Genomic DNA, 12,813 nt, shown 5'->3' on the forward strand with positions numbered 1-12,813 from the left:
CCTTTGTTCCCCAGCCCTCAGGTGGGGGCGGAGGAGGGGGAGGAGGCAGGTGTGCGGCCTTGGGATCGTGGGAGCCGCCGCCACCCCTCTCCGCCCTGGCTCCGGGGCTCCGGGAACAGCTGCCAGACAGACCCACGTTTCCCCTTCCCGGACACTGTCGCAGTGGGGGGTGGGGGCGGCGGGACAGCGGCCGCATCGGCCGGGGGTGACCATTGTCCCCCAGGTTGGAGCCGAGGACCAGCCTGCTGAGGGTGGTCTGGACTGCGCAGAGGGCCGCCCGGGGCTGGGCAGGAGCAAGCCGCGAGCAGCAGGCGGACACGCGCAGACCCCAGCCGGGACTCGCCCTCCCGCTCCGTCCACCTCCGAGGCGGTAGCGTCCCCTGGCGGCCAGACCTGGAACCGCCACTGGGGCGACCTTGGACAAACTCCGAGGCGCTGTCCCCAGTTCTCACGTTTATTGCGACCGTCCTCTAGAAACAGAAACAAGCTGTGCATGTCTCCCCCAGCCCCGGCCAGCGCCCAGCCCTTCCCCAACTTCAGTCTGAAGCTGCTAGGCGGATCCCCAGGGTGATGCTCTAGAGCTCCTGAAGGTGCCCAGGGTCGCGGGACGCCTGCTCCATCACGGCTGGGCTCCTTCAGTCATCGCGGGGGGATCCCAGGGGTGGGGGGCAGTCAGCCTCTAGATGTCCTAAGTCACGGCGGAGGCAGCGGAGCCCCAGGAGAGGTCAGAGGTAGAGCGAGGACGCCGAAGGGGGCGGTGGCGCAGGCCTGCAGGAGAGAGGCCAGAGTTGGTGGAGGGCTCCTTTGCCTGCCCGTCCATCCTCAGCCCCCTTCTCCACCTACCTGGAGGGTACCACTAAAGGCAGGAATCCAGCTTCTGGACTGGGTGTGTCCCCAGAAGGGCGCCTGCCCTGAGGGTCGGTGGGCAGTGCCTTCCTTGGGGGTGGGGGCTTGGTGGGCCCCAGAGACTGAGAGAGAGAAGGCAGGGGGGAGTCACTTGGGAGTGTGTCACACTGCCCCCTCCCATGCCCCAGTGCTGGGGAACACCAGCTGGGCCAGGGGCAGCATCAGTGGGCACCTCTGTCTCCAAACAAACCTGTCACCACTAGAGAAGCCACTGGGGCACCAAAGGGACATCTCACCACGGCCACCACCGCCACGGCCACCACCGCCACGGCCACCAGCACAGCAGCCCTAGGTGGGGGAGGAGGCTGTGCCCTTCTCTCTCCCACACTGTTACCTTGGGGCGCCTCACCACTGGGTCAGCGGGCAGAGGGCGGGTAGGGGGATTGGGTCGATCCGCCAGCTCAGCCTGGACAGAGAGAGGGGCGGAGGCTTGTGAGAGCACCGCCAGGGGCAGTGGCATGCAGAGGTTCTCCCCTGGGGTTTAAGTCAACATGCAGAGTCAGCCAGAGGGTAGGAGTGAAACTGACATGCGCACAGGGCTGGGGTGCATGCCAGCAGATGCCTGGGGGATGGAGGGGGAAGGGGTGGGGAGAAGGTATAGGTCCTCATGGTGTCCCTGGATGGCTGCAGTCCCGCCGCTGACCACCAGGTGGTGGTAGAAACCAAGGCAGGAGGCTCACCCTTTGCTGCTTCTGGGGCTCAAAGTGTCTGAAGGCGAAGGGGCACCCTGGTCCCCGAATGAAGAGCACCGCTGGCAGGGAACAGGGATGAGAGCTGAGGCTAGGCGCCAAGCTTCCCACCTGCCCTGGGCCAGATTTACCTGGAGTCTCTTGCGTACAGGGTCAGGAGGCAGCGGCCTGGAGGGGGCAGCCGGGAAGCTGCCAGAGCTGGCCTGCGAGAGAGGCGGAGTGGACAGGCGCGGGAGCAGGAGCAGAGACATGTGGACAGAGGGGGTTAGTGCCGGAGGGCGCCGGGCGGGGCAGGGGCCGGTGCATGCGGTTATACAGTTGCGTGCAGAGGGCTGACCCGTGTCAGTGGGGGTGGTGGTACACGGTCCCCTCTTGGCAGAGCAGGTACACTCACCTACCCTTCTTCCTACACGTGGTGACCTGGGCCTTGGTGGGTCCTGGTACACCCAAGGCGGTTCTGAGTGCCACCAACCACCCCTGGCCCTGTGGGGCCGCTGCTTGGAGCCCAGGCCACCCCCAATCCCAGAGAACTCCATGCATCTTCCTGTGGGTGGTGGCCACACCCCCTGCCTGTCCACTCTGTGTCTGGGCCTGCGATCAGGAGGAGCCCAGGGGGAGGCTGGCCTCACTCCTTGAATGACTCTTGGGCGCTGGAGTCTCTGAGTCTAGGGCCATCCGTCCCTTCGCCTGGATTCCTGGCCTGGAGAGGGTACGGGGTAGGGGGGCTCTCCACTGGCATCCCAGCTCACCTTGGCACCTGGCGTCAGCAAGGTCCTCTGCGGGGGTCCTGGGCGTTCAGGGGGGATGGGCTGGGCTGCCCTGAGTATGGAGAAGGGCCAGCTTAGCCCCATACTCTCCAGCCGTTGCGGGGCAGGGCTGGCGGCTGGCTCGGGCTAGACCAGTAGGCAGGAATTGACCAGCCCTGGAGAAGACCCCCCCTCAGCCAGCCCCGGGGCTTCCTTGGAACCAGGGTGCTTGCATGCCAGCTGGGGTACAGGTAGGGGATGGAGACCTGTGGTGTGCGGGGTCAGGGCAGGGCACAGGGGCTGCTGGGCTGGGGCAGAGCTGTTGAGAGAGTTGGTACCTGTATTGGCAGCTGGGCCCCTTGAGCTGGCAGAGCCTCTGGCGGAGGCGGGCACGATGCCAGTAGCTGGCACCAAGCAGCACCAGGACCAGCAGCAGCAGGAGGCTGAGGAGCAGCCCGGTGGTCAGGGAGCTGGTTGCTATGGACGAGGTATGGTTCGGAGGGGTGAGCGCGGAGGCCTGCGGATAGGGCCCCGGGCAGAGCACCTGCTGTGCAGGTGGGGGGCCCTGAGTTTGATCCCTGGAATTGGCCCACATGGCTTAATGCTCTCCCTGGCGCCAGAGCCGTGGCCTGGGCACGCGGCCACCACCGCAGACAGCAGCCAGAGGAAGAGAAAGGGGAACCGAAGGGCTGGAGCACAGACTTGGAGGGAGCCCCAGGTTTGAGCTCTGCCACTGCATGCTCCCGAGCACTGCTTGCGAGCCAAAAACATATTAAAAATAAAATATGCAGGCGGGGAAGAGAGGGCAAGGGAGGAAACAAAGGCGAGGAGGAGGCTAAGAGCCCTGTACCCAGAAAGGGGCAGGGGGCAGACAGGGACGATCACATGACGGAGTAAAGGGCACCCGGGATCTGACCCTTGGCACACAGGCCCCCTCTACTGCTGGGTGTGGCTCTGGAGGTGCTGGCAATGCTGGGTGGCCCCCACACCCAGGACTGCAGGGCCTGAGCAGCCCCTCACACACAGATGTGAGCACCAAGCCCCCAGCAGTGAACATCACTGGGCAGAGCCCCCAGAATCCCTCAGCACTATTTGGGAGTCCTCTCTCCTACAAAAAAATACATACTTTTGCTTCTTTTTCTTTTGGTTTGATTTGGGGGCTATACCAAGCAGTGTTCAGGGCTTACTCCTGACTCTGTGCTCAGGGATCACTCCTGGCGGGGCTCAGGGGATTCTATGTGGTAGCACTACACTGTAGCACTGTCGTCCTGTTGCTCATTGATTTGCTCGAGCAGGCACCAGTAACATCTCCATTGAGAGATTTGTTGTTACTGTTTTGGCATATCGAATACTCCACGGGGAGCTTGCCAGGCTCTGCCACGTGGGCAGGATACTCTCGGTAGCTTGCTGGGCTCTCCAAGAGGGATGGAGGAATCAAACCCAGGTCAGCCGTGTGCAAGGCAAACGCGCTACCCACTGTGCTATCGCTCCAGCCCATTCAGCCCATTCTATGTGGTACCAGGGCTCAAACTCAGGTCCCCTGTGTGCAAGGCAATTGCACTATGTCTCTGGCCCTTCAACTTCTTTATAATTAAAAAAGGGGGGAGGCAGAGAAAGGACAGGCTGCTGGCCCCTCCCCACCTCTGCTCTGGGCAGCGCAGTCGGGGGGCGCCCAGCCCTCCTCGCAGTGACAGTTGCCATCGCTGTTGCAGACCTAGGAGGGAGGATGAGCAGTGAGGGGCCTGTCAGGGGGCTGTGCCCCAGCCCCATTTTCCCAGACTGTGGATGGGCCATGCCCAAGCTTTGGGGTAACAGTCTCTATCCTGGTCAGAGCCAGTGGGCGCTGAGTGCCCTGCGCCCGGGGATCCTGATGCTAGGGGGTTTCCCTGGCCAGCTTGAATCCCCCCAGGAAGAGGCCCCACCTAGCTGTGCCCATCTGATAGATGCACAGACAGCTCAGAGAGGCTGGGTAAGTTGCCCCAAGTAATACAGCTAGAAAACAGTGGAGCAGGGATTCGAGGCCAGGCCTGCCCTATCCCGAGTACCCCTCTTTCCTGGGGTTGTGGTGGGGGATGCTCCCGCACCCCTTCCATCTCTCAGGAGCCAGCTCACCCCATGCCCGTGGCATCTGCTGCTACATTTCTGTGCTCCCAGGAGGCTGGCGGGTTGGCACCGCTGCTCAATGCATACCTGTTGGCGGGGAGGAGGAGGAACAGAGGTCACGGCCCCCCTAGAAGCCAGGAGCCCCCTGTCCAGAGGGAAGTGCCCAGGCTTCCTTGGCAGACCCGAGTCTGTGTTTGAGGGTAAGATGGGGGCCCTGCCCACCCAGACCCTCACAGGCTGCTCACCAGGCCAGGGCCGCAGGCGGTGCCAGGCAGTGCCAGGAGCGGCTGCACCACATCGCTGCCCAGGTCCAGGTGCGCGAGGCTGCAGTTGAGCCGGGTGCCATTGGCGTCCAGGGTCTCCCATCGCAGCTCTGCGGCCGCCCCCAGCAGGGGCTGCGCACCGCCCCCTTGGCACTGGAGCTGCCCACAGATGACGTCACTGGAGTGAGAGGCGAGGGGTCAGCGGGAGGGCGTGGAGACTGCCACCGACCCGGGGGAAGCCAGGGTCCCCCACGCACCTGGGCGCACAGGCCACGTAGCTGCCATTGGGGCGGTGCCCGCAGCTCCCGAACGCGTCCCCCCGCGTGTTGGCAGCCTGAAGGCAGGGTGGTGCGGCGGGCCGTGCCCCTGGGCCCCAGAGCGCCTGGCACTGCTGGGCGTAGGACGCGCAGCGCCCCCGCATGCACACGGCCGTGCCCCCCGCACACGGTTCGCCGTCCCCCAGGCCTATGTCTGCTGGGCACTGCGCGCTGTCTCCGGGGCAGAATTCCGGCAGGTCACAGTCCCCTCGGGCCGGGCGGCACTGCCAGCCAGCAGGGCGCAGCTGCAGGAGTTGGGTGAGCAGAAGCATGAGCGCCTGAGACGGCAGTGCCACCCTTTTCGTCCCGCTGGTGGCTGTGAGCTCAGGCCAACGAGGCCAATATGCCCACCTGAAAGGGCTTGGGAGAGATGTGTGTGCTCACGTGTGTATGCGTGTATTGAGGGGCCACACCCGACAGTGCCAGGGATGGAACCCAGTTCATGGGAGACAGCCGCCTGCTGCCCCTCCCCCCAGCCCACCTGGCAGTTCTGACAGCAGGACTCCTGGGAGGCGCACTGTGCCCCTGGCCGCAGCTGACAGGTGAAGTAGTCACAGCAGGGGTCAGTGCAGACCTGGGGGGCGCAGAGTGGGGGGGCTCAGGCTGGGGCCCCTCCGCAACCCCACATCACAGCACCCCGTCTACAAGGGTACAGGGCTGAGGCTCGGGGTGGGCGGGCTCACGTCAGGGAAGCCGCAGTCACACTGCTCCCCCGGCTCCACAAGCTGGTTTCCACACAGGCTGCCCAGGGCCCGCTGACCAGACGTCTGGTCAAAGAGACAGCTGCCCATGCCGGCCTGCAGGGCCCGCTCCAGCGCCCGGCGGCTGCAGTTGCTGAAGTTCTGGCCTGGCAGGAAGCTTGAGTGGGGAGAGTGGCAAGAGGTCAGCTGCACCCGCCTGCTGCACCCCTGACCCCCCTTCTCCACACCCAAGGCCACTCACTCTGTGGAGGCCTCCATGATGCAGGTCTTGGCAGGGGCTGGGCCTGGACAGGGGCAGCTGTTCCCAGGCACGTCGTGGTCCAGGCCCAAGCTGTGGCCCAGCTCATGGGCAATGGAGGAGGCAACTCCCAGGATGCTGGTGGAATGGTCCTGTCAGTGGGGAGGGGGCACCCCAGCTCCAGCACCCGCCTGGCCGCTGCTCTCGCCTCCGCTCCCCTCCAGGGCCTGCAGCCTCTGCCTCCCTCCTTAACTGCTTCTACCGAGGCGAGGCGAGCTCAGGCCTCGATGGCAGGGAGGCTCTCGCCTGTGCCCCCTCCTGGCCCAGCAGATCAGCTCTGTCCTTTGGGCCTCAGCTGCACCCCACTCCCTGCCAGGAAATGGGCAGCGGGCAGGGGATGGTTCCAGACTGAGCTGGGGAGTCCCGTGCTGGAGGGTGTGTGTAGGGAGGGGCCCTGTTCGATCCCCGGCACTGCAGGGTCCCCAGAGCACTGGAAATGACCATCCGCAGTGGGGAACCAGGAGAAGCCCTTGAGCACCGCAAGGTATAACCACGCCCATGGCCACTCCCCCCAAAAATAAAATAAGAACAGAAATTGATGGGAAGGGCTCATGGTCAGAGCAGAAGTGACACGAGCCTGAGACAAGGGTCCCAGCATGCACCCTGCTGTTGGCCGGGGCAGTGGCCAAAGGAAGCCGAAGGAGACAGGTTGGCCCCGAGATGCGGAGATGGCTCACCATGTTGACGCCTCCCGAGAGCTCTGGGGAGCAGATGGAGTTCTGCACGGCGAGCCCCACGGACGGCCCAGAGAACACGGTTGCACTGGGGGCCAAGAGGCAAAGGTCAGGGGGCATGGTCTGGAGGACCCAAGTTCCAGGGCTCTGGCAGAGAGGGGAAGGACTGTGGGGTTGTGCCACTGAGCCCTGGGCCTTACGTCACCAGCTGGGCACTGTCGTGGGGCAGTCTGGGCAGCAGGTCCGTCTGGCGCCAGCGCAGGAAGTTGTCTAGAGTGACCCCTGGGTCCTGGCTGATTTCCACCAGGTCATGCTGGGTCCAGGCTTCTAGGCCCACGAGCACCACCCGGACATTGAGGGGCCGGAAGAACTGAAAGGGAGGGGGATCAGGAGGGGTGCTCATGGCCGGGCGGCAGGGGCTGAGTCCCCCACACTCACCGTATCCACGTACATCGCCACCTCAAGTGAGCGGTTCAGCAGCTGCTGGGGGTCCGGGTACCTCTGCACCTGAGGGTCGAGAGCAGGGCAAGTGACAGGTGGGGGTCGGCGTGGGGCCAGGTGGGCTTGGGGCGCTGCCCGTCAGCTCACCTCAGAATGATCCGCCACGATCACCAGCTCCACGATCTTGGTCTCTGTCACCACATCTCTTCTCTGCAATGGGCAAGAAGGACCTCGAGAGGCTGGGCATAGCACAAGGTCCTCCTGCACCCCACATGCACCCACGACTGTACCCGAGTTCTACTACCAGCACCCAAGTCCCAGGGTCTGTGCAAGCCCCAGACACAGAAGCAGCAGCTAAAGGAAAGGAGGGAGGAAGGACAGACTGATGGGGCCGGAGCGGCGGGACAGCAGGGAGGCCTTGCACACTTCCAACCCTGGCTTGATCCCCAGCACTGCATACGAACCCCCAGCCCCCAAGCAGCACCAGGAGTGATCCCTGAGCACAAAGCCAGGAGTCAGCCCAGAGCATTGCTGGGAGTAGTCCAACTCCTCCCCCAGACACCTATCCTAAATAAAAGAATTTAAATAAAATTAAAAGAAAATTTGGAAAATGTTTTGAGTAAATGAGTCAGGTACCCAGCCACACACTGTGCATGCAGGGCCCACTCCTGCCTGTGTGGCCACTAGCTGTCCCCCAAGTGCCCACTTCTAGCCTGCGTGGCCCACAGAGGAGGGTGTGGGTCCTATTTCACAGATGAACCACCAGGAGCAGTGCCTGCTTTTCTGGCTCCAAGTTCAGTGCATTTTCCAAATTCTTAAAAGTACTGGGCCCAAGTGGTACAGCAGGCAGTGTATTTGCTTTGAATGTGGCCAACCCAGGTTTGATCCCCAGCACCCCATATGGTCCTCAGGAGTGATTCCTGAGTGCAGAGCCAGGAGTAGCCCCTAAGCACTGCCAGGTATAGAACTTACAATACAACTTACAAATACAACTTACAAAAAAGTTCTATTTGGGGGCTGGAGCCATAGCACAGTGGGTAGGGCGTTTGCCTTGCACGTGGCCGACCTGGGTTTGATTCCCAGCATCCCATATAGTCCCCTGAACACCCCCAGGAGTAATTCCTGAGGGCAGAGCCAGAAATAACCCCTGTGCATCGCTGGGTGTGACCCGAAAAGCAAAAAAAAAAAAGTTCTATTTGGTTGGGGAGGTAGAGAGATAGTACTGGGGATAGGATATTTGCCCTGCATGGGACTGACTCTGGTCACTACCTGGCACTGTATATGGTCCCTCCAGCACTGCCAGTCACTCCAGAGCACAGATCCAGGAGTACTCGCCTCAAGGGGGGATGACTCAAACACATGCACATATACATGGATAATGCTTGGGCCAGGGAAACAACACAAAGGGCCGAGCATATGCTTTGAATGTGGGAAGTCGAGGTTTGAGCCTCAGCACCCCACAGACCCTGAAATCTGCAGGGAGTGACCCTCCAAACTGCCAGAGTACTGATCATATATGCCAGGCCCAGATCTAAGGATTTCACTCCCATACTGATGCATCCAGTCTTCACAGCACCCTACAAGCTAAGTCATCTCCCTCACCATTACACTTTAGGAAAGTGGGTGTTAGGACCTGCTGATTACAGCTCCGGATTCCCTGTGCTCATGTGTGTGCTCTCTGCTCATAGGGTCACAGATAGAGAAGGCTCACTCAAGCACCTGCATCTGAGCCCTAGGGTATACCATGTATTCGTCAAAGACCTCGGGCAAGTCACTTAACCTCCTTGAGCCTGTTTCCTCACTTAAAAATAGAGCTGCGGCTGGCAAGAGGACAGGAGTTTGGGCCTTACATGCAGCTGATGCCGGTTTCATCCCTGGCTTTGCTCAGCATCCCTTGAGCCTACCAGAGCCCAGAAATGACCCCTGAGCACAGAGCCAAGGTAGTTAACCCTGAGCATTGCTGGGTGTGACTGAAGAGACAAAAGTGGGGAGGGAGGGCTGGAGCAATAGCACAGCGGGTAGGGCGTTTGCCTTGCACACGGCCGACCCGGGTTTGAATCCCAGCATCCCATATGGTCCCCTGAGCACCGCCAGGAGTAATTCCTGAGTGAAGAGCCAGGAGTAACCCCTGTGCATCGCCAGGTGTGACCCAAAAAGCAAAAAATAAAAGTGGGGAGGGATAGAGCTATCGGGGGTCAGAGAGACGGCTCAGTGGGCTAAGTGCAGGCTTCACATTTCACATGCAGGAGACATGGGTTTGACCCCTGACGGTGCCTGGAGTAGCCCCTGTGCAGGTATGGCCCAGAAACAAGTAACAGCTACGGAAGGGTCAAGGGTGCTGCTCAGGTGGTGGGCACATGCGGGGCCCAGGGTCTGATCCCAGCGCGCTGCCCTCATAGTAACAACAATGACAGGAGAGACAGGACAGTGGGGAAGGCGCTCGCCTGTGTGTGGGCAACCTTGGCTCGATCCCCAGCGATGCCTGGGGTCCCCTGAGCACTGCTGAGCGTTGAAGGAACCACAGTAACTCCCGCTGCTGAGGGCCCCCTCCTTCCCAGGGGCCTGGGCCAGTCAAGCCCCACACATGCCTCGTGTGGGCAGGTGCTCCCTGTGTGGGAGGCTCTGAGGGGCGCCCGCCAGTCCTACTATCCCTTCTTACCCGGCGGCCACGGTGTTGTCCGCTGGGCGGCTCTGTCAGAACGTGGCTGGGCACAGGCCCCTGCCTGCTCCGGACGCAGGTGTGATGTGGCAGCAGAGAGCCACGGATCTGAGAGATGCGGGGAGAAGCCGCCTGGTCCCCGTGTCCCTGCTCCAGGGCATAGCTTCGCTCTGGGGACAGGACCACCACGCCCCTGGGAAGGGAGCAGCTGGTGAGAGCACTGTGTTCTGTGCCACCCACCCCTGTATTCTCCCCACTGCCTGGGACCCCCCATACCGGAGCCCGGAGCAGGTGCAGATGGATGCCCAGGAGTGCGCGTGGCCTCGCACCCGGCCCTGAAAGCAGCAGCTCCCCTGGAGCACAGGACAGCAGAGCCTGAGTCGCTCCCAGCGACTGGTGTGTGGGGCAGCCAGCCCCCTCCTTGCTTCCCGCCCGCAGGCCAGACCCACGCAGGAGGCTTGGGCTCACCAGACTGTGTCCCTCACTGACCACCCGGCTGCCATCAGGCTGGTACCACACCAGGGTTGGGCGGCCAGGGACCAGCTCCCTGCAGATGAAGAGAAAGAGCGTGGTCGCAGCTTCCTCCGGGCAGGAGAGCATGGGGTGGACGAGGGCAGGAGGTGCCCCAGCCTTCCTGCTCCCCCCACCGAGGCAGCTGAGCACAGTGCTCGGGCCGTAAGCTCTCGCCAGGCTCTCTGGCTTCTCCGTGGCTCCCCCTGTACCGGCTGTGCTGGACCTCTCCACCCTGACAGTGAGGCCGGGGCCCTCCAGTGCCAGCTCAACAGGCTGAGCATAGGCTTCGTGGGCGGGACGCCCACGCAGGTTCTGTCCCTGACCCTCAGTACTGCGTGGGCCCCCCAGAGCGCCACCAGGACTGATCCCCAGCACTAAGCCAGACCCAGCCCCCGAACTCTGGCAGGTGTGACCCCCAAGCCTAAGTAAATGACATCGCAATAAGGACACTGCTAATATAGTTCCGGAGGATGAAGGGAGCTAGTGAGAGGCCCACCATTCCCTCACCTGCTTGGCAACAGCTCCAGGACGTGACTCTCCCCTTCAAGCTCCAGTTTGATCTCCAGTGCCTCAGGCGGGTGTGTCTGTGGCATCCGAGGACATGTCAGCCCCCCTGGCCCTGCCGGAAGGCCCTCTCCCCTCCCAGGCTCTCTCGAGAGCACCAGCGATGGATGAGCTCACTGGGGGAGGGGGGCCCCAAGGGAGGGGCCCGGAAGCCCTGCCTGGCCTGGGGCATTGTTCTGGGGGGTTGCTCAAGGAGGCCAAGGAAGGTTTCTGAGCCGCCCCCTTCTCGGCTTCCTGCCCAGAGAGGAAGCTCATGGAGGACCCAGGGAGACTCCAGCCCTTCCTCTGACTCAGCATTAGAATTCGGGTGGGGGGATGGAGGGTGGGTACTGAGCCTCTCTAAACAGGACAGAGGAAGCAAGCCCCCTCCCCCAGGGGAGAGGAGTAAGTGGGGTCAGGTGTTGGGGTGGGCCTGGAGAGCCTGTCAGTCTTGGACAGTTGCACTGCACTCCTGGTCAGGCTTTCTGAAAATGCCCCACTGAGGAGTGATTACCTCCAGCACCTCAGCTTGGCCGAGCTCCTGGTGGTCCCCAAGGGGAAAGACCTCCGAGGGTCCACTCCAGGCCCCCTCTGGCCTTGCCTGCTCCTCCTCCGTGCCACCTGCAGGATCCCCGAGATACCCCAAGAAAGTGCTGAGAGAATCAACACAAGGACTGGGTCCCGTGCCCAGTATCAAGGTCTCTCCCCCCAGGACCCCCGCAGTGCTTGCTGGGACCCCTTGGAGGAACACTTTCACCAATGTCTGTGGCTCCTTCAAGAGAGAAAAGTACTGCTGGTCAACCCAGCCCCCTCCCTAGCCCCTCGGACCAATCCCAGGTTCTTCCAGGGAACCTCCCCCTGCTCCCCCTGCCCCCCTCTCCCAGAACGCCTCCTCTCCACTGGGCAAGTCTCGTGGCGGGCTGCCGGCGCACCCTCCCCTGCCCTCCCATCCGAGATGTGGACACGCATGTGGACACGCCCGTTTCTGGGTGAGCAGAGCAAACACCCCTGATGCCCGGGCAGACACACCCGCTCCCCACAGCCTCCGCTTCCTCTCCGGCCGCCTGCCCCCCACAATGGCCCTCTCTCCGCCCGCCGGACACGCCGCCCCCGCTGCCCTCTCGGCCCCCGGCCCGAGACGCCAGCGGGAAGTGAAAGTTCCAAGCAGGAGCGGGGTCCCAGCCTCTTTCCTGGCCGCCGTTCCCGACTCCTCCCGGCCCCGCCCGCGCGGCCCGGTCCTGGCGGCATCAGCACCGGGACGAGTGCCGGCCTGGGCTGGGGGCGGTGACAATCCTCCGAGCCGCCCCGCGAGCCGGTGCCCCCGGCCCTGGCACCCGACGGAGACTCAGCTAGGCCCCGGGAAGGCACAGACGTCAGCCCCGGGCGCACCAGCCCCCACCCCCGCGCCATCCGAGAAGGCGCCGGGCCGGCCCCTCCGGCACCTGGCACGGGAGCTGAGAGTCCGCGGGGACCGCGCAGAGGGCGACAGGACGCGGGCCGCAGCATCCCCGTCTGCTCTCACCCCACTCCCCGTGACCTGGCCCCCGCCCAGGGCGGACGGCGCTCTGGCGGCCGGCTCTCCCAGGCCGACCGAGTACCCCGATGCTTCCCCGCTTCCCAGTGCCTCCTCCCGGTCCTCCCGGCCCACTCCCGGCCCGACACTCACCTATATTGGGGAGCGGCCGGGAAGGCAGCGGGCTGCCCGCGCCAAGAAGCCCCAGGGCCCAGAGCAGCGCCAGCCGCATGGCAGCGGCGCCCCGGGCCGGGCGAGGGCAGCAGGTGCGGAGCGTTGCTCGCGGGAGCGGTGCTGCAGGGTCTGCCGGGCTCACCAGCCGCTCAGTGCCGCCTCCGGGGCCGCCCCGCAGCCCAGGCCCCTCCCCGAGACCCCGCCCCTAAGAGCCAGGCCCTGCTCCAGGAGGCTCCGCCCCGCCCGACTCAAGCCCCGCCCCTAGGAGCCGGG

The 12,813-nt window shown here is 63.5% G+C and overlaps 1 protein-coding gene across 6 annotated transcripts; it reads right to left on the bottom strand.

Annotated features, from left to right (window-relative positions):
* Positions 1-440: 440 nt before the first annotated feature.
* Positions 441-12,730, bottom strand: ADAM15 (ADAM metallopeptidase domain 15). Of its 6 annotated transcripts, none has more exons than XM_055139368.1 (23): positions 12,520-12,730; positions 11,368-11,474; positions 10,818-10,894; positions 10,266-10,344; positions 10,074-10,150; positions 9,798-9,990; positions 7,286-7,348; positions 7,136-7,204; positions 6,898-7,067; positions 6,701-6,785; positions 5,967-6,115; positions 5,708-5,882; positions 5,506-5,598; positions 4,965-5,269; positions 4,690-4,885; positions 4,454-4,531; positions 3,983-4,055; positions 2,680-2,818; positions 2,345-2,414; positions 1,727-1,798; positions 1,241-1,312; positions 844-968; positions 441-768 (listed from the first exon to the last, which is right to left on the bottom strand). In XM_055139368.1, the coding sequence occupies exons 1-23, from the start codon at positions 12,596-12,598 to the stop codon at positions 726-728; spliced, it is 2,589 nt and encodes an 862-aa protein (XP_054995343.1). In that variant the 5' UTR covers positions 12,599-12,730; the 3' UTR covers positions 441-725. The 6 variants fall into 6 exon arrangements, 4 of the variants coding, with proteins under 4 accessions (XP_054995343.1, XP_054995345.1, XP_054995346.1 ...); XR_008630243.1 differs by adding an exon at positions 1,587-1,657 and having other exon boundaries at positions 745-768; positions 844-1,312; XM_055139370.1 differs by lacking the exon at positions 1,241-1,312 and having other exon boundaries at positions 12,520-12,729.
* Between the last annotated feature and the right edge of the window lie 83 nt (positions 12,731-12,813).

This window comes from Sorex araneus, chromosome 5 (assembly GCF_027595985.1).
Source record: "Sorex araneus isolate mSorAra2 chromosome 5, mSorAra2.pri, whole genome shotgun sequence".
Lineage (NCBI taxonomy): Eukaryota > Metazoa > Chordata > Mammalia > Eulipotyphla > Soricidae > Sorex > Sorex araneus.